A 27,920-nucleotide genomic window follows, 5' to 3' on the forward strand; every position below is an offset into this window, starting at 1 on the left:
ACAGCAATTCGAATTTAACCAATCAGTTTAAATTCAGCCCCAGTTGAGTTTGAATTTATTGTTTTGCCAACATCGTACCAATGAGATGATCTGATGTAGAAGATATAAAAAAGGCAGGCATATTGAAAATCAGACAGAGCAACTGCCATCGTGAGAGAGACCTAAGACATTGAAACGCTCTTTGTCAAAGGTGCCTTTTCATATGAAACATCTACACAATAAAAAGAAAAACAGATGACCTCAGGAGATCGTCAGCCAGAAGAAGAAAGACACCAAAGGCGACAACCGCTGCATGGTTTTGAAATTAATTTGTAATTTTAATAAGTGTTTTATTGGAACAGTACATTGCTATAGAGTTGGAGGCAGATAATAAGCAATTAAGAGAAGGGGGGGCTTCGAGTTGTGAATAGTTATTGTTTAATGTTCACTTTTAGAGGTAAAGAATAAATTGATATTATTTTCTTTAAATAGTGGAATTTGGGAGTTCTCTGTCACTCATATTTTAACTTCATATATTATGAAGCAAGGTGAGCTTTTCTGAGTATTTAGTTTAATTAACAGAGGGGTTCACTGCTGTGTCATAACACCACCGTTTCTTGCACAGTGAACTCTCAAGCTCATTCATCTTACTGTGGGCAGTTTTCTAGTGGAAACAAGATGTTTTTTTCCACAGTCACAGGTGGAGAGAAAAAGACAAAAATGACTATGAAACCAAAATTGCAATTAACCATGCAAATAAAATCAAAAACCAAAGCTGGCTGATTGAAACAATATAATAGAGTTGGTGAGCATTTATAAATATAAAAGACAGGTTTATGATTTGACTTCAATGTACCAGAAATGGTTGTATATCTGTCATGCTGAGTAACTGGCTATAGGTCCTGTGTTTTAGTTGTAAGAGCACAAGAATAAGAAACAGGAATGGGCCAGGCAGCCTTAGAGCCTGCTCCACAATTCAGTAAGGTCATGATTGACCTGGCTGTGATCTCATCTCCACTTTCCCTATCAGCATCTCGTAATCCTAGATTCCCTTGTCTATTAAAAATCGATCTAACTCATTCTTAAATTTAAAGACACAGCCTCTCCTACCTTCTGAGCAAGAGAATTCCACACTTAACAACACAGAAAAACATTTTTGTTCATCTTTGTCAGGTGTCCTTCTAATTTAAAGTGTAGGCCACATCTTAACTGTTTCATCTGCATTCTCTTGATTTTGTTCATGACTTTCTGATGATAAAGCCATCACAGTTCTCCAAATGGAGCCTTGGCATTGATCTAAAATATTCTATTCTGATTTTTAATCGATTATCCAGCATTAAATCCTAATAGTTGATTTAATCACATTGAATGAATAATACCACATACAGATTTTTTTCCTTTTGTAATAAAAATCTATAATATTCTCAAACAATTACCTCTTCAATTAACATTAAGAAAGAACGAAAAATGAAGTTTGTATTATACATGATGCAACAATTTTTAATTTTTTCAATATAATATGTTCTTTCAGTTATAAACAGTTGCTTGGAGCTACATAATTTGAATATTGCCAGAAAAAGACAAGTTTAGCCAGCATTTGCAAAAATTGCCATAGTGTCCAACGTTGGGTGTAATGTAAATCTGCAATTGGACAATGTTTGTTGGATAGTCTTGAATGTGTGAAGAATTATACTGATGATCAGTTTAGCATTAAGCATCAGGCTTGAAGTGTTGGGTAGTTGTGTAGGCTATTAATACACAGGGCCCTGTTCTTTGCAGGTAGAAAGAACATGTTCACACACAGTATCTGTTTCAACTGAACTGAATATATGACAGCTATTCACTGGTTCCATATCTTAGGGCAGTGCACTGACCAGTTAGAGTTAACTTGCTTGGTTTAACATTTAAACAAAACCTGGCTGTTCATTGTCAGCCATCATCAATTGATGAATTTTCCATGGCAATGCTCCTGCCAGTCAGTCAGCTTGCCAAATAATCATTACTCCCCTCTCGTTCAGTATAAATGTTAGATTTCCTCTGAAACTTGGTTTTCTTGCAAATAGATCTGATGAGTCCAAGATGTATCTTTCTTAAGCTATATTTATCATTTCCACTATTTGCAGTATGAAACCCGGAAGGGTTCTGCTTCTTCATAACATTTAATTGCTATTTTGAGTTAGAGAGGATACCTTGGTAGGCCATTAACAAAGCTGCATGCCTCTAAATGCTCCAGGTGTTGGAAGGTGGATACAAATTAGCTGCTAGCTATAATGTAGGAGTAAGTAGTTTCTGATTGAGAAATATCAAATAAAGCAATGCAGTCTTCTACTGCATCCTGATTCAATGGGTTTCTTTCAACTATAAGTAAGGTAGCCTGAAGTAATTTCTATGCTTTTCACAAAGCATCACTGTCATGATGTAATACTGAAGTGTATAAGGAGTTTGGAGCATCTATGCTTCAGTCTGGACTACATTTAAATCTTAAGAGTTGCTCAACCTCAATATTATGCTGTCTTAGTATAAACCTAATTATTAACTGGACAATATAATGAGGATCGATTCTTATACACAGAGGGTTTACTTAGATTAGGTTACTTACAGTGCAGAGGGTTTACTTAGATTAGGTTACTTACAGTGCCCAACAAGTCCACTTAGATAGTTTGTTACCCAGTAAGGTACTGACTGTGTAGGTTCAATTTCTGCCTGGCTGAGGGTTCCAAGAAAGACTCTCCTTCACACCTTACCTCCTTGCAATTCCTTAGTTCCTCTGGCTCAGCACACCTATAAGCCACCCAAGTTGCTCATAAAGATTGGAGTTTTGATACCTTGTTAGAAAAGAGGAGACCATCAGTTTGGGATACTATGCACATAAGCAATTGCAGACCATGATATTGGTTAGGCCTGATTTGTTAAGTCTGAAGTGGCATGGTTTTGATTTGATTTTCTGGGCCATTTGTAGGATATGATGGAGGCAGCAGTGATTCAGAGTGCGAAGGTGCTACCATGAATGAACAGGACCCAAAATGTCCCCTGATGCCTGACTTTTGGCTGATCATCAGAATTCACCATGATCGAGTTGAAGTTTATTGTCATACACGGTGAGTATAAGATGATCGCCAACTTTCTGTCTATAAATAATGTGACATGGTCACACTAAATTTAAATGGGTGAGCGGTCCAAATAGTATGGCATATTAACCATTAACCATAATATCCACATTTTCATTTGTATTTGGAGATTGAAGTGTATTTGCATACCAAAGATGACAGGTAGGTTCTTCAATATTTTTGATTTATTTTTAAGATATGCAGTTGACAAATATTCTGTTAATCTAATATTTTTTCTCTAAATTGGAGATTAAATTTGACTTTTTAATGTTAAGGCAAGTAATCATGTTTATAGATTCAATGTGGCTATGGCAGAGAAGGATAAGAAAGGCAATGTTTACAAATACTTATTGTATTTTTCTAGGAATCTTATTGGGATAAAGGATGAGTCAGAAGTTGAAGAAGAGGAAGAACTCGAATACTTGCGTCTCTATAGAATAGTGATTGAGAAAATTACGGAGATTTGTCGTATGGTCAACCAGGTAATCATAAACTTGAGGCTGAGTGTTGGTTTGAATTTTGGCAAGGAGGGAGCCCCAGTATTGAATGAAGCCAGACTTTGTAGATGGTTGGTGAGCAGAAGGTTGTATCTGGAATTCTGTGGACAAATCCTAGAAGCCAACTCAGTGAGCTGAAATTAGCAATCACAATTGGTTTGAAGCCCTTAGTTTGACTTCCGGTTTTCAGCATTGAAACCTCGAATCAGGTATGCTGTGTGAGACTGTATGTAAGGCTGTTTCGTTCATAGGTGAGGTGGCTGTTATGTTATGTGAATCAATACTAGGTGAAACATTGCAATATTTTTGACCACCCAGGGACCAAGGCAAGAGGCTGATTGAACCTTTTTGAATTGACCAATTCTTTCACCCTTGTGTTCAGCAGACATGGATCTACTCCATAGATCCAGATACTTTGTCCACTTTTACTTTGACTGGCTTCACTAATACTGTTATTGATTGTGATATATTTCATCTCACTGTAAACAAATTCTGGATTTACTTCCTTCCCTGTGTCCTTCTATTTTGAAAGCACCCAGGTAAAATTCTTGTTAAATATCCAGGCAAATTGCTACTTATCATTTTGCAGATGATAGAATCCCACATGCAAATGTTAATGGATGTGAATTAACCTTTATTTGACACCACCCTTAACTTTGGTATTGTCATGTCTTTGCACTTTTGAACCTGTCAATGTACTATATTGTTTGGCTTGTAAATTGTTTGATAATTCTGCATCACTGCATATTCTGGCTAACATTCCACGCTGTTCTATACTTTCATTTCTTCTTCATTTGTCACAGCGCCTGTTACTTCAGGATCTGCATGACAGTCATGTCTGTAATTCATTGCTTGTCGCTGAAAGTGAAGAGGACATCTGGAAGAATGAAACCCCCTATCCTTCATATCGTCCACGGGCTACAGCTAGTGATGGTTTGCAATAACATTCCTAATTCACCCAATTTTATATTTTATTCATATGTTAATTTTCAATGTCTGTTTCAGGTCATCTTTCAACTATGCAGGAAAGCTAAGTAACCTAGGATGAAATTAGATATTCAAAAGGTTCTAAATTATTTCAGAAGTTATTTGCCTCAGCGAGTTTTGAGAAGATCTGTAGCTCTGGTTGGGATTTGGATGTAGGTTTGCTCGCTGAGCTGGAAGGTTCATTTCCAGACAATTTGTCACCTTAGGTAACATCTTCAGTGGGCCTCTGGGCGAAGCACTGCTGATTCCTGCTTTCTATTTATATGTTTGGCCTCCTTTGGGTTGGTGGGTGTCATTTCCTGTTCTTTTTCTCGGGGTGGTGGTAAATGGAGTCTAACTCTCGATGTGTTTGTTGATAGAGTTCCGGTTGGAATGCCATGCTTCTAGGAATTCTTGTGTGTCTCTCTGTTTGGCTTGTTCTAGGATGGATGTGTTGTCCAAGCCGAAGTGGTGTCCTTCCTTATATGTGTGTAAGGATACTAGTGAGAGAGGGTAATGTCGTTTACTGGCTAGTTGATGTTCATGTATCCTGGTGGCTAGTTTTCTGCCTGTTTGTCCAATGTAGTGTTTGTTACAGTTCCTGCACGGTACCGCGTGAGAATTCCTAGAAACATGGCATTCCAAAGGGGCCCAAACATATAAATAGAAAGCAGGAATCATCAGCAATGCTTAGCCCAGAGGCCCACTGATGATGTTCCCTAGTATGGTGATGAAATGTCTGGAAATGAACCTTCCAGCTCAGCGAGCAAACTTACATCCAGTTATTTGTCTCAATTTAATTCTTTTTGTCAGCCTTCGAATTTCCAAACGTGAGGTCATTATGGAATTACATAAACAATAGTTTCAGCACTATCGTGTGCTTGGCTTTCTGTTGCAGAGGTGATGTACAAAAATGTTTGGAAGCAGTGATTAAAATTTATATGTTCATTTGACTATCTAGTCATTGTAGCCAGTTTCAAGGCTAGAAGTTCAGGAATCAAAAGCTTGCTAAGTACAGTTACAGTGAGAGAAAGATAGCCAAATGCATCTATTAGAAAACTCCACAGTCGTATCCTGGCACCAATTGAAGGAGAAATCAAGAGTAAAATCGGAAGTAAAAACAGAAATTGCTTGAAGAGCTCAGCCAGTCTGGCAGCATGTGTTTCTGACCCTTCCTCTGAACAGCACAGGTGCTGCCAGACCAGCTGAGCTCTTCCAGCACTTTCAGTTTTTGTTTCTGATTTACAGCATCCACAGCTCTTTCAGTTTTTACCTAAAAACAGAAGTGACAGGAGGAGAATTGGATGGGTGGACAACGTTGAGTTGTGGACAGAGGAGCCTTGATGATAGCCAAACAAGCAAGATAAAGCTAATAATCCCATAATTCTCTGGTGGAAACACATGAATGTCTAATTTAGATATTTTGACATGACTTTAGAATTTGCATCCCATTTAATTAATAACCAAGTGTAAGTTGAACAATAAGCCCTAATTGTAGTAAATGTTTACAGGTGAATTAATGGATAGCATCACATGTTTGTTTTGTTCTTGGAATGCGTAAAGTACCATAATACCAATCCAGTGACGGATTGCAGAACAAGATTTAGCCATTCAGCCCCTCAAGCTGTACTACAGTAGACACTGATCAGTATCTTAATTCCATCCTATCCACCTTCCTTAAAACTGACCCTTTTTTAAATAAAGTTGTAAAGCAAAGCAAAAATCATGGCAAGCTGCTTAGAAGCTCAATATTTCAGAAAGCTAACAATGGGACTAAAAGCAGATAAGCAAGGTTAGAATAGTCTTTCTTGAAGAACATGTCTTATTGTATGATGAATAACAGTGGGTTTGTTTCTTTAGTGGACCATCAAGGTTGAATTATGCACATGGCTGAGCCAGAGAAATCATTCCTTACATCAGACTAAAACAGCCTGTGATTATAATGTGTGGATTCTTTGGCATGTTAAGGTCACTGAGTTTGAAGTAAATGCCTTAAACAGGTTAAGGAATTAACAGATGCATGTCTTGAGCTGATGTGCTTGTAGCTAGATGATGCAGTTTCCTCGGTATTTTATATCTTTTAATTAATTTTCTAAAGAGTTCATCTCTTCATCATTACTCTTGAAAGACCATATCATTAGCATTTCTTGTATTTTGGTTCTATTTTCAAAGTAATTGACTTCTGAACCAAGGAAGACAGTTTCTATTTATCTCTAATTGCTGTTTTGATACAAGCAAATGCACAACCTCTCAAAATATATACATTTGGTGTTTTTAGCAATCTTAACTTTTTAAATTCATTTTTGGGATGTGGGCGTTGCTGGCTGGCCAGCGTTTATTACCCGTCCTTAGAAGGTAGTAGTGAACTGCCTTTTTGAACCGCTGCAGTCCGCATGCTGTGATTTGACCCACAATTCCACTGGAGAGGAAATTCCAGGATTTTGACACAGTGACATTGAAGGAACTGATATATTTCCAAGTTAGGATGGCAAGTGGCTTGGAGGGAAACTTGCAGGTGGTGGTGTTATTGTTTCACATTTTTGTTCTGTTCACTCACAGACTATTCAACAGATGATAATTATCAGTCAAAGGATTACTTGGCTGCCACAATGCATTTTATGGCAGGCCACTTTTCTTGTGAAGTGGTGTGGAAGACCATCATACATATCCACCCTCGACTCAAGATGGGGCCTAACATGGGTGTCGCGAGAGGTATGCTAAACTTTGGGACATTCCACATTGTATATTTAATTGGATTTAGTGTCAATGCGTACTCCCATACATTATCCCCATAAAAATGGTGAGCCTTTACTTTCAGAATTTCTAAATATACCATGAGCCATGGATTGAGCAGATAAACTCTGCTCATTGTACTCAGTGCCTACCTGTAATTGTACTCTGGCTGACTAAAATATTTCACAGGCTACTTCATAATTTCTTTGTCTTTGCTAAAGTGAAAGAATATGCTTGGTCACACTGTTCCATGGGACGCTAGACAAAACTATTAGTGGAAAATAGTATATTGACAGTAATTATGAGCATTCTTTCAAATGTTGAGGGTACAAAAGGAAATGTATTAGCATGGTCCTAGACATGTGGTTTACAGTTACGTAGTATGTGGAAAGGCTAAAGAAGCTGGAGTTGCTCCCCATAGAGTAGAGGAGTTGAAGGAGATTTGATTGATGCGTTTTAAATCACGAAGGGTTTTCACAGAATAAATCAATCAAATCTATTTTCATTGCTTGAAAGATCTTAACTAGAGGACACAGGTTTAAGGTGATTAGAAAAAGAACCAACAAGACATAAAAAATGGGTTTTTTTTACACACTGAGTGTGTTAGATTTGGAATGTGGTGCCTGAATGAGTCGTGGATACAGATTCAGTCATAGCTTTCACCAGAAAATTGATTACACGTTTGAAGGAGAAAAACATGCAAGGGAATGAAAAACGAACAGAGAAGTGGACTAATCTGCTGTTCAAAAGGTTGTCTTAATAAGATGGATGGCCTCCAGTGCTGTGATAGTCTAGATTCTTTGATTTTGTAACATTAAAATGGTGTTTTACCCATGTAAGTATAGCTGCCAAACAAACCACATGAAGAGAAGGTGTAAATGGCAACAACAAACTTCAAAAGCTGCTGTCGAAAAACAAGCAAGCAGAGGTTGTCATCTAAAATTGTTAAAGTCATTGTTGTGAAAGGTTATGATGTGCCTAATCAAAAGATAATATTCTGTTCCTTGAATAGCAGATTGAGATTCATTGGAACAAGAAGAAGGCCAAGCCAAACAGGTCTTAGTCAGAGTTGACCAGAAAATTAAAATGGTACAAACTTTGGCGTCAGGCTTATAGACTAAACAAAGCAGTACTCCAATCGGTGTTTGGTCCCAATAGCCTTCACAGCCAGCATGAATCTGCCATCAAGTATGTCTGTTCCCACCTCAGCCTACCCTACCCTTTCAGCATTCCAAAGATTAGTTCTGGTGCAATAACCTGAATCTTGAACATGACCTGCACTTCCCAATTAAACTTCACACGCTTTTGCAGGCAGTGTGACATCTGTCCTGTACTTTAGTAGACATTCCTTTTTGTTTGCTGTACTGTATTTACAGCTCATAATACTGTTTTCTCCAAATTGAGAAAACAAGATCCAGACTGGAATGACCCCTTTATGGAACAACTTGGTTCACTGTGCAAACCTGATTCCAAGCTTTTGCCGTTTAAATTCTCAGGCTTGTGACCTCTTTCTGATAACTCTACCTAGTTCCAATGTAGCTCAACATAAGCGCTGAAGAACAGCACCTCATCTTTTGATTAGGCATTTTACCACATTCAGGTCTTCTCATTGAGTTCAGTGGTTTTATTTCCTACCATTGCCTGTACTTACTGTTTTTTATCTTTTGCTCTCAACTCTCCTACTACCATTTTCTTTTGTCTTGCACCATTAGCTGTTTTTACCACTTAATGTCTTCTTTATCTCGAATCCTGTCACAAAACTTCCCTTTTGTTTTTTTTTCCCCTCTTTTCCTCCCCTTTGTCTACCTTTGTAACTTGCTTAAAGTCTATTGCATCACTGACTTTTACAGTCTGATAAAAAGTCAGTGACCAGATATTGTTTGATGTGCTGGCTGTTTCCAAAATTTTCTAATCTTGCGTTTCCAGCATTTTGTAGTGTTTAACTTTGTGGTGCATAAACAGTCCCATAACTAACTTTTATTTGAATTAAATGGTCAGGTCTATCGATGTTTCAAAAAAGTTAAAGAAATATTATCCATCTAAAAGAAGGAAATTGAACAAAAACCTTCAAGGAGGAATTTAATAAATTTGATTGACAAGAAAAATTGCAGAAATGTGGAGAATGAGTAAGCAGTGGCTGAATTGTTCTGAAAGAACCAGCATCAACTTAATGATCTGAATGATTTTACTGCTGTTTCACCTATGGCTAAATAAGAATGATCAGATCTTATTCATTGTTTTTAACTTCCTTTATCCAGTCCAGTTTTTTTTTGTGGTATTTTCTTGACCCCGTATAACTTGTAATTTCTCTCCACATCTTGCACATCTACGGAACTTCGCTAAACGTGTACTTACTTCACTTCACGTACCTTGTTTACTTATATTTTTCAGCAATTCAGGCCCTGAGATCTGTTCTAAATGCTTTCTCGGTTGTGAACAGGAAAAATATGTTTGTCTACCAAGAAAGAGCCACCAAGTCTGTATTTTACCTAAGGTAAGAAGACAGCCCAGAGGACAGTGCTGCAACAATTGGCAATAAATTAGCAGTGGCCCTCCAGTCACAGTACTGGGGAAAAACTGTGATCATTAAGTAAAATTACACAGATACTACAAAAGAAGTTGTGACTAAAAAATCTGAGTGACACCAAGAAGGTATGTTCCATGTCTGACTGTGACATACTGCTGAACTAGGGAGTTTTTGTTTCTGGGTGTTAGAAATGGAAAGGAATTCAGCTTACTATGTTGGTATTCTTTTCCTTTAGAAATGTTAAAAAAAAGTCATTATTATTTTAAAGGAGCACCTGTAATTCTGTACACTGTTTGGACAACGTTTTAAAATGAAAGCAAAACTTCAGGCTCGATTGTATTTTTGAAGTTATTCCAAGATGCATTTATTTTTATTTCACATTCTAATCAATCTTTTATTGGACTGCCTATGACCAAAAATGTAAATTGACATATATAAAAACGCAGTACCGTCACCTTCTATTTTTTCTGATTTATTCCTAAAATTTCAATTTACTAACTTGCAATCGTTTGCTTATTTTTATATTTACTGAAGCTTCCTTTATGTTGTCTTTGAAATATGCTTACTTCTACATTGTTCATATCTTGGTCCTTTGGGTGCCTATAAAACATTCAGTAGAAGTAATATTTTCTCAGTTGAGCTCTCGTTGGGTTTATCACAATTGCTGATTATCAGTAGTTTTGTTACATGGAAATATTACTTTTTTTTGCTTAAAAATGAATAAAATGAGGGCCGAATACCTAATTTACAACTAGCTTTTTGGAGTAAAATTATGAAGCACTTTTTTGCATAAAGAATACTTAACTTATGGAACTTATTCCCCTAAAAGTACTACTGGACCAACTGAAATGTGAGACTGAGATCAATAGATTTCTTGTTAGTTCAAGACATTGATGCAAATGAACAAACACAGGGCTGGCATGGTGTAATTAAATGGGGAACAGTCTCAAGGGGCTGAATAGCTTAGTGTTTTTGTATCTCTAGTAGTCCTTAATTGTAATTTTTTGTCTTATTTTATTGAAGCAAAGTAAAACAATTAAGTCATTTATTTATTTCCAACAAATACAGAGAAGCCAAGTCATTAATACACATATCTTTCTCCCTTTCATGAGTAATATTTTCTTTTACTTCTACATCTCATTAAGGTTTCTGAAAGAAGATGAATTCTTCATAGAATAATAAAAACAGAAAACAAATTGTTTTGGGAAAAATGTACAAGTAGTGCAGTACTCAGATAATTCATTATATTTTCCTAAACTCATACTTTGCATATAGGTTTTGGCGAGGTCTTATTGATTTCAAGAGCAGTTTGAAGATAGGTAATAACATTAGCAGAAGAAGGTGACATACATATATAGCTCAGAGGTTGTCATGTCTTTGATTTAGCCACACGTTGAGTTGCAGTCTCCAGAAATAAGTATGATCTTATTATTATTACAGAGACATAGTCAGGAGGAGTTCAAAGCAAGGAACTTAACATTCAGGGTTATGTGACTTTGCAAAAGATCAGGCAGGAAGGAAATGGTGGTGGGGTAGCATTGTTAGTAGGGGATGGAAAAAGTGCAATACAAGAAATGATTTTCGATCAAATGATATGGAATCCACATGGGCAGAGGTAAGAAATAAAATAAAATGTACAGGATTCTGAAGGAATTTGATAGAGTAGATGTAGAGAGGCTGTTTACCCTTGTGGGAGTGTCTAGGATCAGAAGGCATAAAACAAAAGGTCACTCTTTTCAGACCAAGATGGGGAAGAATTTCTTTGAAGGATAATGAATCTGTGGAATTGCTCAGAACAGAGGGCTGCAGAGGTTTGGTTGTTAAATATATTCAAGGCTGAGCAAGACAGATTTTTAATATGTAAGGAAATCACTGATTTTGGGGAGAAGGTAGGGAAATGAAGGTAGGGAGGATTATAGATCAGCAAAGTAGACACAGTGTGTTCAATGGCCTGTTTCTGATGCTATGTCTTATTGTTTCATTCTCCTGGAAGTGTCTGTCTAGAACTAGGTTTTAATAGAAATCACAATAGCTACAAACCACTTAACAATTAACTCTTGTGACACATTGAAAACCCATATGCCACTTATTCAAATTCAAGACTCCAAACTCTATACTAAATGGTATTAAAATATATATAAATCATACGAGTTCCATCATATCTATACATCCATGTGTAGCTATTGTTATATCTCAAGAGAAGTAGTAGTCTTAGTACTGACTCCAGAGTCTCACTGTATACTTTCCTCCAGTCCAAAAATAAAGTGTTCACCCTCTGATTCTGCTCATGAAATTTCTCTTCATATTGACACTGACCCTTTCATTCCATTGTCTTTAATTTTATTCGCAAACTTGTACCATTTTATCAAACAAAATTAATGGAAGTCCATTAATACCACATCGCCCTCAGCACCATTTACTTTTGAAAAGATTTGTGCTGGATTTCATAATCCACACGTGTCCTGATTTATCCGAGATAAATATTTCTAAGAGCATTTCTAAGAGCACCACAGTTAAGCTAACCTGCCTGTAGTTGCTGGGTTTATTCTTAAATCCTTTTTGGATTTAAGTGTGTTGTTGCAAATTTCCAGCCTTCTGGCTTTATCTTGGATCCTGTATTAGAAGATTATGGCCATCACCTCTGCAATTCTCACCTTTCATTCTGTACCCTCAGATCCACACCACTGCTTTCCTGATGACTTTACTCTGATGGTTTTGATTTGGAATTCCTTCCATGCATTTAAGTTTTACACTTTGCTAAAATAACTAGTCAGGTGACAATAAAATGCTAAACTATTGAAAAACAAATTGGGCACTAAACCAAGAGTCTAAGAATGCAAGGAATGTGAATCTTTAATTCAAGTTTGCAGAGATTTAGTACAAGTTTGTTCTAATTAGACCGATTTACTTTATCATTGGTTTCTTTACTGGGTTGACAGATGATGCATGGTGAGCTCTTGCTTGCTCATTACCTGATTAGGTCAGAATTTATATAGAGAATTACTTTATTCGCAAAAAGTTGAAGTCACATGCTTACATATTAAGCCACAATAATATTGTACTGTAATAATACAGTAAAGTGCATATAGCCTAGTATTTGACCACTGATACCTGCTTTCTTCCTTAACACTTTATCACTTTTCTTCCAGACTGTCTGAAACAACATGCAGTGGCAATCCACTGGACTGGGACAGGGAGAGTCAGCCCCCACTGTCTTCTCGTTCACTGGCTTTAACACGTAGCCAGGAACCGATACTTGTTGATGAACTAGGGGTAAAGTCGAACATTGATCTTTTTATGTACCTCACATTTTTACCTGGATTAGTTTTGACTTTGCTCATAATTCTTTCCTTTTATGTTTAATCCAGAGTTCCAGACCCTTTGTGGATTCCACTCCCTCTCGAACTGCAGAGTCATCCCGACCTGTTGGCCAAGTAGATAAGCACATTCTACTGATGGTACATGGTGTTGGACAAGCAGGTAGGATTGCAACTTCTGATGATAAGTCAGAAGCATCCTAGCAATTTGGGAACAAAATTGCTGCAGAGTTCGAAAATGTATCCTACAGTAACAAATGAAATCACAAAATGATCAGCAATCAGACTGCCAAAATGGCAAGTTAGCTGTAAAAGTCTGACATGCTGTATTAAGGGAACACTTTTAATCAAAATCCTTTGTAGCACTCTTACTCTAGACACTGATTGAAGTGTTATCTGTGCTATCAGCCAAGGTTGAGGTCAAGGCTGAGCAATCAGCTAACCAAACACATTTGTACAGATTGTGCCTTCTGCCTCAAATTGAATTTTTGCCTCTACGTCATCAGTCATTTCAAATGAAATTCTGAATTTAGAGTCAATTGACACTGCACGAATCTCCAAGCATCTAATATTTGAAAATCCAAGGAAGAAAAATTTGTATTTCTATATCAGCTTAGGGTCATAGAGACATACATCGTGGAAACAGGCCCTTCAGTCCAACTCTTCCATGGTGACTAGATATCCTATTCCCGTTTGCTAGCATGTGGCTCATATCCCTTTAAAAGTCTTTCTATTCATATACCCATCCAGATGCCTTTTAAATATTGTAATTGTATCAGCTTCTACCACTTCCTCTGGCAGTTCATTCCATACGGGCCACTCACTGCATGAAAACGTTGCTCCTTAGGTCCCTTATAAATCTTTCCCCTCTCACCTTAAACCTGTGCCCTCCAGGTTTGGACTCCCCTACCCCTACCCTGAGGAAAGGACATTAAGTGTTCACCCTATCCATGCCTCTCATGATTTTATAAATTCCCATAAGGTCATCTCATAGCTCCAACGATCCAGGGAAAATAGCCTCAGCCTATTCAATCTCCCCATATAGCTCAAACCCTCCAACCCTGGCAACATCCTTATAAATCTTTTCCAAACCCTTCAAATTTCACAACATTTTTTCTATACCTGGAAGACCAGAATTGAACATAGTATTCCAAAAGTGGCCTAACCAATGTCCTATACAGCCGCTACATGATCTCCCAAGTCCTCTACTCAATGCTCTGACCAATAAAGGCAAGTGTACCAAACGCTGCCTTCACTATCCTGATCACTTGCAACTCCACTTTCAAGGAGCTATGAACCTGCACTCCAAAGTCTCTCTGCTTGGCATCACTCCACAGGGCCTTCCAATTAAGTGTATACGTTCAGCCCTGATTTACCTTCCCAAAATGCAGTACCTTACATTTTTCTAAATTAAACTCCATCTGCCATTTCTCAGCCCATTGGCCTATCTGGTCAAGATCCTGTTGTAATCTGAGGTAACCTTCTTTGCTGTCCACTACACCTCCAATTTTGGTGTGATCTGCAAACTTACTAACCATACCTCCTATGTTCACATCCAAATCATTTATATAAATGTTAAAAAGCAGTGGACCCAGCACCGATCCTTGTGGCGCACCACTGATCACAAGCCTCCAATCTGAAAAATAACCCTCCACCACCACCCTCTGTCTTCTACCTTTGAGCCAGTTTTGTATGCATATGGATAGTTCTCCCTGTATTCTGAGATCTCACCTTGCTAACCAGTCTACCATGTGGAACCTTGACAGACGCCTTACTGACATCCATATTATCCACGTCCACTGCTCTGCCTTTATTAATCATCTTCATCACTTCCTCAAAAAACCCAATCAAGTTAGTCAGATACGATTTCCTACACACAGAGCCATGTTGACGATCCCTAATCAGTCCTTCCCTCTCCAAATACATGTAAATCCTGACCCTCCGAATCCCCTCCAACAACTTGCTCACCACCAATGTCAGGCTCACTGGTCTATAGTTCCATGGCTTTTCTTTAGATTAGATTAGACTATTTACACTGTGGAAACAGACCCTTAGGCCCAACAGGTCCGCACCGACCCTCCGAAGAGCAACCCACCCAGACCCATTCCCCTACATTACCCTTTCACCTCACACTACGGGCAATTTAGCATGGCCAACTCACCTAAACTGCACATTTTTGGACTGTGGGAGGCAACCGGAGCACCCGGAGGGAACCTACGTAGACACTGGGAGAACATGCAAACTTCACACAGACAGTTGCCTGAGGCGGGAATTGAACCCAGGTCTCTGGCGCTGTGAGGCAGCAATGCGTGCCACTGTGCCGCCCTTATCACCTTTCTTAAATAATGGTACCACGTTAGCCAGCCTCCAGTTTTCTGGCACCTCACCTAAGGCTATCGATGTTGCAAATATTTCAGCAAGGGGCCCAGCAATCACTTCCCTAGATTCCCACAAAGTTCTGGAGTACACCAGATCAGGTCCTGGAGGTATATCCACCTTTTTTGCATTTTAAGACATCCATCACCTCCTCCACTGTGATATGGACACATTTCAAGATATCGCTATTTATTCTACTAAGTTCTCTAGTTTCCATATCCTTCTCCATAGTAAATACTGGTGCAAAATACTTGTTTAGTATCTTAGCATCTCCTGCAGCTCCACAATTGGTGACCTTGCTGATCTTAAAGGGGCCCTAATCTCTCCCTAGTTATTCTTTTGTCCTTATTGTATTTGTAGAATCTCTTTGGATTCTCCTTAACTCTATTTACCAAAGCCATCTTGTGTCCCAGCAATGTTTGCCCTCCTGATTTCCCTCTTGAGTATACTCCTACTGCCCTTATACTGTTCTAGGGGTTTACTGGGTCCCTGCTCTCTGTATCTGACATATGCTTCCTTCTTTTGTTACGTGATCTTAAAGGGTTTTAAAGCCGATGAAGTTCTTTCTGAAATGAGGCATGGAATTTCTGCTCCAAGAAATGGTGAATTTGTAGATGGCAATGGGCTGGTGACATATCTAAACCCTGCAAAGTAGCCTGCCATCCATTTACTCCATCTATACTTCCTGCTGCCTCAGGAAAACAATCAACATAATCAAAGACACCTTCCATCCTAGTGCTACTCTGTTCCACCCTCTTCCATTAGGCGTAAGATATAAAAGTTTGTGTACATGTACAAATAGATTCAAGAACAGCTTCTTCCCCGCTGTAATTAGTCTTCTGAATGGACTGCTCAAATTTTAAATGTACTGTTGATCTCGCTGTCTGTGCACCTTCTGTGCTGCCGTAACGTATTATTTACTCTGTGATATTATCCTATGTACTTTGTATGGTACGACATGCAAAACAAAACTTTTCACTGTACCTAGGTACATATGACAATAATAAATCAAATCAAATTGCTCATTAGATCACACACCTGACCATTTGCTTTTAGGATAATTTGTTAGGTGATTTTTCTGTCTGACGTTGTGGGTACCTGAAATGAGATTCTTATTTTTTCACAAGAAGGATATGGCGAAAATGTTGTTTGTAACTTTACTACTATATGAATGCAATACAGAAAGTCACAGAGTACTAACATAAGCAAATTGTTGTGCACTGCAACATATAAAAGGTGAATTAGTGAGATATCTTTATCTATTCAGACTACACATTTTCTAGAATTCTAAAATAATAAAAGATTATACAGTTACAGACTTGAACATACATTGTTACTAAAATAACTCCAAACAATAAGTTTAATCAAATCTATTTGCTTTTTTCTAAGACACTACAAAATAAAACAAAACACATCTATTATTAAGATTTTCTTTTCCCCAGTAACTTCCTCCTTGACTTATTCTGTTGCCCTTTAAGGATTGGAAAGATGTTAACTTGACTCTGTGCAATCTTCAAAGTTGAATTTCTCACATTCAGGCTCTCTGAAGTGGAGCTTCTGACATTTGCCCTTTAGTTTTAAAATACCGTAGTTTGTTCTTTTCATCCAATGGTGCATTTCTTTGTCAAGTGAGGCTAAGCAGAGTCATATCATCTGAAGTAACGAAAACCTACACCAATTACAGTTAAGCAGAATAATATATTAGGCAAATTTATGAATATACTTTGTGTGATTATAACTAAATTAAATTAATCATGAAATGTTAAATTACCTACTAGTACAATATGATCTTCAGCACAGTAGTGGAAGGTGTCAAGGCAATGCTAGGACCACTTAGGCCTGTCAATTGAAATATATTGGAATCAGCTGTTTATAACACAAGTCCAGTGAAAACACTTGTTAATGTAGATGCAAGTGCACATTTAATAGTTTGGTGTATTTGTGCACATTAGTCAGCCTTGCACTTCACAGTAATATTGCCTCATTTGTAGATTATTTTTTAAAAAATTACTGCTGTTCTCAGGACCTGAAATCACAGATGAGTTGGTGAAGGTTTTGCGAAGACGTTTAGATGAAGCAACACTTGATATCATCACTGTCATGCTGGTCCGGAACTGCAAACTGACCCCTGCCGATGTAGAGGTATATTGAACATGAAAGAGAGCTGGTGACTGGGTGTACCAATACTTCCAGTCTCTCTGCTGTCTAATTACTTCCTAATTGAATGTATGAAACAGATGTTACTCCTTTTAATCTGTTTTTACCTAAATGATATGAAAACTGATGTCAGCTCTTTTTATTAAAGCTACGTTTGTAAAAGGTTCAGTGTCCATTGCTGAGACAAGAGGTGAGACTCATTTATTTTGTGAGCTTTGTGAACCGTCACAGATTCACCAGCTCCAACTCTGGCTGGTGAATGATCTCTGGTGAAAGAAAATGCTACCACACTTTCAACCATTACTGTAATGTAAAAGCTTCACTAGTCAAGAAATAAGTTAATGGTAATTAAGGATCATTGTTATACCATAGACACAGAGGCTGGAGAAGTTCAGCAGGAGAGAGAAACAGAGTTAACATGCTGAGTCTGGTATAACTCATCAGATGGAAGGGTCTCTCTCTCTCTCTCTCTCTCTCTCTCTCTCTCTCTCTCTCTCTCTCTCTTTCTCGTTCCCTGCACAGATGCTGCCAGACCTGCTGAGTTTCTGCAGCATTCTCTTTTTTTCAGATTTCTAATATCCATGGTATTTTGCTTTCATTAAGGAAGAGTCTTCGTTGATTCTTGTTGGGTTGTAATGTTACAAAAAAAATCCACAGGATGGCAGTAATGGATCATTATAATAATGGACACTCCGATTTTGTATTTGAGATAGAAAGATATGATTTTAAACTTTAATGTGGTTGTGATGATTTAAAAATAGCTCTTCTACATTTTTATTTGCTTGATTTTAGTACTTTTAGATAGTCATTAAGAATTTTGTATCGATCCATAATAATAAAGCCTGTCCTGTCATTTTCTTCAAAGCTTTTGATCTCAAGCCACATGTTTCAGCACGCAAAGTTCTATACCTCTCCTTCTCCTGAGTGTTGTTCAGGGTGAAATCAATAATTTGAGCACTGTTTTTGGTACTGATAAAAGTTAGTTGTCTAGTCAGCAATAAAATATTAAAGCACCATTATTTTTCTGACAACAATTCATTGTAGCTCATTCCAAAATTAAGTTTTTTATAATTGAGATAATTCAGATTCAATGCTCTAGTAAGTTTTTAACTAGTTGATTTTTGAAAACCTATTTTTTTTCTTTGCAGTTTATACAGCCGCCTGGCACACCACCAACTGAAGTGGTGCAGTTCACAATCTCAAACTGCTGTCTACCTTGGCTGCATGCTGTCGCATATTACCTGCGTCAGAACCTACTGATATTCCTTCATACTCCAAAGTACACAGACAGTAATGTAGAACACCACTTCCAGGTAACTAGCAGTATCTGTCACTTATCCCTAAATACAGAAAACATAATATTCACCCTATTAAGTAAGACATAGTGAGATAATGCACTTTGTGTCTCTGTGTCTTGATTTCTTTAAATCTAACCAGAACTATCTCTGACTGCATCCAACTTTACGGTTTTGGATTCTGTAGCTTTTATTTTGTGCGCCTGATATTTGTGATTTCACTCTGGTTTTTAATGGGCTGACTGGTGGAAATAATTTGCATGACAGATTTTTCAGCCCAGTTTTAAGTATGATTAAGATAATCTTTTTAACTAAGACTAAAATCAAACATTGAACTGGTGTAGAATCATGGTCTGAATGTTAATGCACTGCTAGTTATTACAACTCACCGAACATCCTAAATAATTAAGTGGGAGGGCAAAGTTTGACTTTAATTTTAAAAATTCTGAGCATATTCAAAATCCAGGCTGTCTTGTCGATGGCGCAGTACGACCTGGGAGATCCATCAGATCTGATCTTTTGCCCCTACAGGCCAATGCTCAAAACAGCACTGTTGGCTTACTCACCAGTACCTTGGCTGTACCCCACCTGCTCTCAGCTTTGCTGGAGGCGTAATTGAGTCGCATGTCAGAATTCCCTTCTTTTTAACATCCTATAAAAGAGTCCAGCTGCAATTTTCCACTCAGCTTCCAGGTTCATCCAGGTGAGATCAATGAGTTTATCTGTCTGGATGCAACTCCATTTTGAAGCACTACTGCCTTTATTTAGCTCCTTGAAACTCCTTTCAAGCAGGTTTGCCTCAGTTCAAACTGCCAGCTTCAAGGATACACCCACTGCCCTTAATTGGACAGCAAGCCTGTCCTCAAACCATTAATTATATTGTAGGGAAAAGCACCGTAAGTAAATGTTTCTCAAGTAATGCAGGCTTCTCATTCACAGTTGAGCTTGACCGCAGAGTTCAGAAGCCCACGGGGAAACTTTTGCCCATTGTACTTGTAATGTTGCTGTACCTGTCCAAAGTTTAACATGAGCATATGCTTATCATTTAATCTAATATCTGTGAAGTTATTTTGAATTTGTTAATTGTACACTGTGAAACTACTGGAGGTGATGCAAAGTTTGGAGTTCCAAATATGATTGAGTTGTTCCCTTTTTCTCATTGTACATTCTGTATTGTCGACAAACCAACACATCAATCATGGTACAAGGCTACGAGTAAAATGTTGTCTTTCATCCAGTATGCACTATACATGTGCAAGTGTCTTTTTTTCTCTGAAAATTGTACAAAGGAAGGAATTTGTGACTGCTTTGTGAGAATTAATTTGATTTTAATGGTGAATTTGTTGTGTTTGTTGTGAAATTTGTTTTCTACAGCACTACACGCATGGAAAAAATGTATCTGATGCAGACATCTATCTCTACAATAAACCTGGTGGTCAAGGAACTGGTGGGAAAGGTAACATAAATCTTCCTTTACAGCAGTTGATTTATGTGTACAGTATTAGTTTTTAAAAAATACTATATTCTGTTTCCATTTTGTTTTGTAAATAGAAGATTAGCAACTACATTAAATGTTTTATCATTCATTCATCTCAACTTAAAATTGGATATTCTGTCATTGGTACAGGGTAAGGCTGCTGTTTCTAAATCTTAATGTGCACATAAGGTCATTGTTCTGGTCAGTTGCACATCTAGCTTCATTCTAAAACATGTTCACTGTCATGGGAATATTTCAAATTTCTTCACTCTTTTCATATCTGTTATATTTTCAAATGCTTGTAAAGTAAAGGTTTAGAAACATAACAATAATATTTGTATTGAATGCCTTGGTAAGTTTTCTGCACTTTAATCTGTTTTCATTGTCTTCTAGCCATTATGTAACCTCAAGATCTGACTTTGTTTTGATATCAGTGGAAGAGGTTGATTTGACTATCTGGTTAGGTTGAAAATTACTCTGATATGATTTTGTGCAGTATTGCTTCTTGGGCTGAGATTTTAAAAAGCTGCATCCTTATGAAAGTATTCTTCCAGGTCATTCATGAACTGTTTGCTATCTAACTTACACTCTCAAAATTTATGTCCTCGAGAGTAGTAATATCTGGATTACTCCCAGTGCTATGAGCTAGTGAGGGCAGGAATAGGAGGATAGAGCTGCTCTTCCAGCACCACTGATCCAGATGAATGCATGGCTGAGGAGCTGGTGTATGAGAGAAGGATTCACATTTTGGATCATTGGAAGCTCTTTTGGGGTAGAAGTGACCTGTACAAGAAGGATGGATTGCACCTAAATTGGGATATCATAACAATTACAGAAACATGGCTCAGGGATGGGCAGGATTGGCAGCTTAATGTTCCAGAATACATATGCAACAGGAAGGACAGAAAGGGAGGCAAGAGAGGAGAGGGGAAGTCATGTTTTTGATAAGGAATAGCATTACAAGTGTACTGAGGGAGGATATTCCCCGAAATATTCCAGGGGAGTTATTTGGGTGGAACTGAGAAATAAGAAAGGGATGATCACCTTATTGGGATTGTGTAATAGACCCCATTATAGTCAGGGAAATTGAGAAACAAATTTGCAAGGAGATCTCCGTTATCTGTAAGAATAATGGGGTGGTTATGAAAGGGGATTTTAACTTTCCAAACGTAGACTGAGACTGCCATAGTGTTAAGGGTTTAGATGGAGAGGAACTTGTTAAGTGTGTACAAGAACATTTTCTGATTCAATATGTGGATGTATCTACTAGAGAAGGTGCAAAACTTGAACTACTCTTGAGAAGTCAGACAGGACAGGGAACTGAGGTGCCAGTGGGGGAGCTCTTTGGGGCCAGCGACCATAATTCTATTAGATTTAAAATAGTGATGGAAAGGGACAGACTGGATCTAAAAGTTGAAGTTCTAAATTGAGGAAAGGCCAATTTGACGGTATTAGGCAAGAACTTTCAAAGCTGGTTGGGGGCAGATGTTTGCAGGTAAAGGGACAGCTGGGAAATGGGAAACCTTCAGAAATGAGATAACGAGAGTCCGGAGAAAGTGTATTCCTGTTAGGGTGAAAGGAAATGCTAGATAACTAAAGAAATTGAGGATTTGGTTAAGAAAAAGAAGGAAGCATATGTCAGGTATAGACAGGATATATCGAGTGAATCCTTAGAAGAGTATAAAGGCAGTAGGAATGTATTTAAGAAGGAAATCAGGAGGGGAAAAGGGAACATGAGATAGCTTTGGCAAATAGAGTTAAGGAGAATCCAAAGGGTTTTTTCAAATACACGAAGGACAAAATGGTAACTAGGGAGAGAATAGAACCCCTCAAATATCAACAAGGCAGCCTTTGTGTGGAGCCACAGAAAATGGGGGAGATAATAAACGAGTATTTTGCATCAGTATTTACTATGGAAAAGGACATGGAAGATGTAGAATGTAGGGAAGTAGATGGTGACATCTTGAAAAGTGTCCATATTACAGAGCTGGTTGTCTTGAATGCATAAAAGTGGATATATTCCCAGGATCTGATCAGGTGTACCCTAGAACTCAGTGGGAAGCGAGGGAAGTGATTGCTGGGCCTCTTACTGAGATATTTGTATCATCGATAGTCACACGTGAGGTGCCGGAAGACTGGAGGTTGGCTAACATGATGCCACTGTTTAAGAAGGGTCGTAAGGACAAGCCAGGGAACTACAAACCAGTGAGTCTGATGTCGGTGGTGGTCAAGTTGTTGGAGGGAATCCTGAGGGACAGGATATACATGTATTTGGAAAGGACTGATTAGGAATAGTCAACATGGCTTTGTGTGTGAGAAATCATGTCTCACAAATTTGATTGAGCCTTTTGAAGAAGTAACAAAGAGGATTGATGAGGGCAGATTAATTGATCTACATGGACTTCAGTAAGGCGTTCAACAACATTCCCCATGGGAGACTGGTTAGCAAGGTTAGATCTCATGGAATTCAGGGAGAACTCGCCATTTGGATATAGAAATGACTCAAAGGTAGAAGACAGACGGTGATGGTGGAGGGTTGTTTTTTACACTGGAGGCCTGTGACCAGTGGAGTGTCACAAAGATCGGTGCTGGGTCCACTACTTTTCATCATTTATATAAATGACTTTGATGTGAGAATAAGAGATACAGTTAGTAAGTTTGCAGATGACACCAAAATTGGAGGTGTAGTGGACAGCGAAGAAGGTTACTTTAGATTACAACAGGATCTTGACCAGATGAGCCAATAAGCTGAGAAGTGGCAGATGGAGTTTAATTTAGATAAATGTGAAGTGTTGCATTTTGGGAAAGCAAATCTTAGCAGGACTTATACATTTAATGGTAAAGTCCGAGGGAGTGTTGCTGACCAAAGAGACCTTGGAGTGCAGGTTCATAGCTCCTTGAAAGTGGAGTTGCAGGTAGATAGGATAGTGAAGAAGGCATTTGGTATGCTTTCCTTTATTGGTCAGATTATTGAGTACAGGAATTGGGTAGTCATGTTGCGGCTGTACAGGACATTGGTTAGGCACTGTTGGAATATTGCGTGCAATTCTGGTCTCCTTCCTATCAGATTTATGTTGTGAAATTGAAAGGGTTCAGAAAAGATTTACAAGGATGTTGTCAGGATTGGAGGGTTTGAGCTAGAGGGAAAGGTTAAATAGGCTAAGGCTATTTTGCCTGGAGTGTCAGAGGCTGAGGGGTGACCTTATAGAGGTTTATAAAATCATGAGGGGCATGGATATGTTAAATAGGCAAAGTCTTTTCCCTGGGGTCGGGGAGTCCAGGACGAGAGGGTATAAGTTTAGGGTGAGAGGGGAAAGATATTAAAGAGACCGAAGGGGCAACCTTTTCACGCAGAGGATGATAAGTGTATGGAATGAGCTGTCAGAAGGAAGTGGTGGAGGCCAGTACAATTGCAACATTTAAAAGGCATCTGGATGGATATATGAATAGGAAGGGTTTGGAGGGATATGGGCCGGTTCCTGGCAGGTGTGACTAGATTGGTTGGGGATATCTGATCAGCATGGACAAGTTGGACTGAAGGGTCTGTTTCCCTGCTATGTCTCTATGACTACATGACTAAGTAATCTGCAGTATCAATTGTCATGACTGGGAGAAGTGATTGATGTCCTGTCTTCTTTTTTCATTCATTCATGAGATGTGGGTGTCTCTGGCCAGGCCAGCATTTATTGCTTATCCCTAATGATTCCAAATGAGAGTCAACCACATTGCTGTTTTTCTGGAGTCATATGTCAGCCAGCCTAGGCAAGTATGGTGTATTTCCTTCCCTCAAAGAACGTTAGTGAACCAGATAGATTTTTACAACAATTGATCACTATTATTTTTTACTTCGAAATTTTTACTGAATTCTACCTTCACCATCTGGTGTGATTTGAACCGTTGTCCCTGGAACATCAGTCAGGCGTTCTGGATTACTAATCTAGTGACATTACCGCCACACCACTACCTACTTTTAGCTATTAAGTGTTAATAAGTAAACTGGCAAAGATAAGGGCATGTTTGATCTAGGTTTTACTAACTCTGGTTCTAACTCTTGTGAGGTTGATCTTCAGTCAGCAATGTTGAATAGAGACTGCACTGATGACATTAAGATCCAATAAATGCTCTATAGACTGTCAACAAAGGAAGCTGTGTTTGTTTAAACCAGTGCAGAATCCTCTGTGATCTTCAGCTTCAAACAATATCTGGCAAATATCACATGTAATGAAGTGTGACATGTCTAGAAAATAGCGCAAATAGTTGGACTCCTTGCAATTGATGCATTCTGTTTGTTACTAGCTAAAATTCAATTGCATGGGAAATCTATACATGCAAAGGTAAAACAAACAGGTCAACAATGCAAACAATACAATTTCCAACAGTTGCCAAAGTAAACCAGGATCTTATTTCAGGTTTCTAAGTTTGTTACAGTGATGGTTGTATGAATTTCTTTCTATTCTTGGCATGACTTCCACAATCCCATCCAGAAAGGATTCCTTATTAGAAAGGTCTAACAAGCAAAGTCAATACAGGTCATTCTGTTATCAGGCACATTTCGCAAACACGGTTGATGAACTGGGGACATTGTTTCTACGGCATGAACTTTTAAAATGTGTGTTGTCTGTAACATGATTATAGCGGCAACACTTTAAGTACTGTTCCTCAAGTGCGATTTTTCCATAATGCAGGGTTGAACTGATGATTGCACTTTTAAGCAAAGACAAAAGTCCTGGACTGCGAAATCTGATGGTGCCATGCCTATTTAATATCTTTGAATTTAAACGAACATTATTCTCAGGAACATGAATGATTACTTTCTTTTGATGCAAACTGATGTTTAACCCCATTGTGTTTCTGAAAATAAAATTAAGTTGAAGAATGGCATTTTGCATTGGGTTGGTTTTGAGGAATGAAAGTGAAGCACAAAATCCTATACCGTGGGATACAACCGAAGTTTAGAAAAGTGAAATGGACAGATAAATTGGCTAATAGTAATTAGGAGGTATTGAAGTTGATTTAAAACCAAAACTTATTAGGAGAAAAGAAAAATAATTGGAGTGCCATTAAAGTAAAGGACTTTAAAGTAAAGTTCCTGATGTAATCCCTTAGGCTGATGCGTCTACATGGAACTAATTCAGGTTGTGTTCCAAAGCAAGGACAGGTATCTGAATTGGGTAGGACTCAAAGTATACAGTAATGTATAATGGGTCGGTGAGCTTTGGTGCCTCTCCAGAATAAGAATGATAATGCATCCTGCTTGCATGTGGGAGATTCTATTACATTTGAAGAAAGATCTGCAGTGAACAATCCTGACATTTTCATTGTCGTATTATGTGACCTTCTTTATTAAAAACAATATTTCTGTGAGCTAATAATTCAGCTAGTTGACTCAAGGACTCCTGAAAGGGAGCAGCATGCGAGAGCTGCACCAGAGATTTGGCTGCTGCTTCGGTGTCACAGGACTCGAAATGTTGACTCTGCTTTCCCTACCGCTGATGCTGCCAGACCTGCTGAGTTTCTCCAGCAATTTCATTTTTACATATCTTATTTCTCCCACTAGCCATGTTTTGAAGTTTCTGATCAAAATAAAGGTTTTTTTTGGCTCACCCAATAAAATGGTAAATTGGCTGAAGTAAATTTCACAGAAGAGAAATTCATCTCACCAGTCTTGGTTGGATTTCATTCCATAATCAGAAGGCCTGTATCACATTGGGAAGTTCAAGTTGCTTCTATTGGATAATGGCTGTTACACTGTAATGGGGAGGGATAGATGATGGGGATAGAAAATTATATATTGGGTGACCTTATAGAGGTCAAAATGAGGTTATAAAATGATGAGGGTCGTGGACAGGATGAATATCCAAGGTTTTTTCCCTGGGTTGGTGCGTCCAAATCTAGAGTGTGTAAGTTTAAGGTGAGAGAGAAAGACTTAATAAAACCTGAGAGAACTTTTTCATGCAGAGCTGGTATGTGTATGGAATGAGCTGCCAGAGTAAGTGGCGAAGGCAGATACAAGTACAAGTTTTAAAAGGTATCTGGGTGGTACATGAATAGAAAGTTCTTGGAGGGGTATGGGTCAAATGCTGGCAAATGGGGCTAGGTCAGATTGGGATGTCTGGTCGGTGTGGACAAATTGGACCAAAGGGTCTGTTTCTATGCTGTAGAACTCTACGACTATGTACAGAAGTGGGGAGGGGGTGGAGGGTTGGTGGGGGTGGTGAGACAATGTTCTTGCTGTGGGATAATTAATGGCAGTGCTGCCAGTTTTCTTTAAGAGATTGGAAGGTGAAATGGGTGATGCTTTGGAGCAGGCAAAACAAAACAGTAATGCAATGTAATACAAAGAGAGTGAACAAGAATTAGTTCACATGAAAGTTGTGGGGATGTATGTCAGAGAAAGTAAAACAAAGCCACTACAGGAAGGATTTGGTTCAGTGGCACAAGATGAAGTGAAAGAGATACGGCTAGTATTGTGATGTTTGTAATAAGGAAAGGTGCTATAGGAAGTGAGATGTTAGGAGAGTGAAAACTTTTCTGGGCATCAGAGGAGAGAAAACACGTATAATTACATTGGATTGAAACAGAAAGGTAGCACAGAAAACCATTGCTGTGATAAAAGGAATCAGAAGTGCTGTGGAAGAAAAAGAAGAGGAAAATGCTATACCATAGAGAAATTAGAGCAAATTGACACTTGGTAGGAATTTGGGATACAAAATAGGACATAATAAAAACTAACCATGTTCTTTAGTAATCTAATCCATCTTTTGAGAAATAATTGATAACAATAATAATTGAAATTGAACTTAACAAAGTCTAAAACAAGATTAACTGTCTGCTTGGGTGAATCTTGTATGTCAAAGTTTGTTAAATTCAAAAGAATACAAAATGAGAGCTTAATTTTAATAATCAGTCTTCATGCTAAAATTACATGACAGTTACTGCACATTGCTCACCACAGTAACGATAAGGTAACAATTTTATGAATTTTCCAGTTGGTAGAAAAGAGCCTTGCTACTGCATTTTAACAATTGTGCTGATTGTTTTTACATTACAAAAATAGTAGTAACAAATCTGTGCGCAATTTGACCAACTGAATGGGGGGAAAAAAAGACATTTATTTGTAATGACAATGTCGTCAGCCCAGTAAGTGAGCATAGAGTCATAGAGATGTACAGCATGGAAACAGACCCTTCGGTCCAACCCGTCCATGCCGACCAGATATCCCAACCCAATCTAGTCCCACCTGCCAGCACCTGGCCCATATCCCTCCAAACCCTTCGTATTCATATAACCATCCAAATGCCTCTTAAATGTTGCAATTGTACCAGCCTCCACCACATCCTCTGGCAGCTCATTCCATACACATACCACCCTCTGCATGAAAAAGTTGCCCCTTAGGTCTCTCTCATATCTTTCCCCTCTCACCCTAAACCTATGCCCTCTAGTTCTGGACTCCATGATCCCAGGGAAAAGACTTTGTCTATTTATCCTA

At 38.3% G+C, this 27,920-nt stretch overlaps 1 protein-coding gene across 9 annotated transcripts in view; it reads left to right on the forward strand.

Annotated features, from left to right (window-relative positions):
* Nucleotides 1-27,920, forward strand: part of szt2 (SZT2 subunit of KICSTOR complex) — a 257,630-nt gene that overhangs the window by 124,664 nt on the left and 105,046 nt on the right. For all 9 annotated transcript variants that reach the window (XM_043698914.1, XM_043698920.1, XM_043698917.1 and 6 more), the window contains 10 exons: nucleotides 2,939-3,077; nucleotides 3,451-3,568; nucleotides 4,387-4,516; nucleotides 7,109-7,261; nucleotides 9,674-9,776; nucleotides 12,959-13,082; nucleotides 13,178-13,289; nucleotides 17,526-17,644; nucleotides 18,808-18,972; nucleotides 20,329-20,410. In XM_043698914.1, coding sequence (XP_043554849.1) covers nucleotides 2,939-3,077; nucleotides 3,451-3,568; nucleotides 4,387-4,516; nucleotides 7,109-7,261; nucleotides 9,674-9,776; nucleotides 12,959-13,082; nucleotides 13,178-13,289; nucleotides 17,526-17,644; nucleotides 18,808-18,972; nucleotides 20,329-20,410 — 1,245 coding nt within the window. The remainder of the gene's footprint in view (nucleotides 1-2,938; nucleotides 3,078-3,450; nucleotides 3,569-4,386; nucleotides 4,517-7,108; nucleotides 7,262-9,673; nucleotides 9,777-12,958; nucleotides 13,083-13,177; nucleotides 13,290-17,525; nucleotides 17,645-18,807; nucleotides 18,973-20,328; nucleotides 20,411-27,920) is intronic.

This window comes from Chiloscyllium plagiosum, chromosome 11 (genome assembly GCF_004010195.1).
Source record: "Chiloscyllium plagiosum isolate BGI_BamShark_2017 chromosome 11, ASM401019v2, whole genome shotgun sequence".
In the NCBI taxonomy this organism is placed as follows: domain Eukaryota; kingdom Metazoa; phylum Chordata; class Chondrichthyes; order Orectolobiformes; family Hemiscylliidae; genus Chiloscyllium; species Chiloscyllium plagiosum.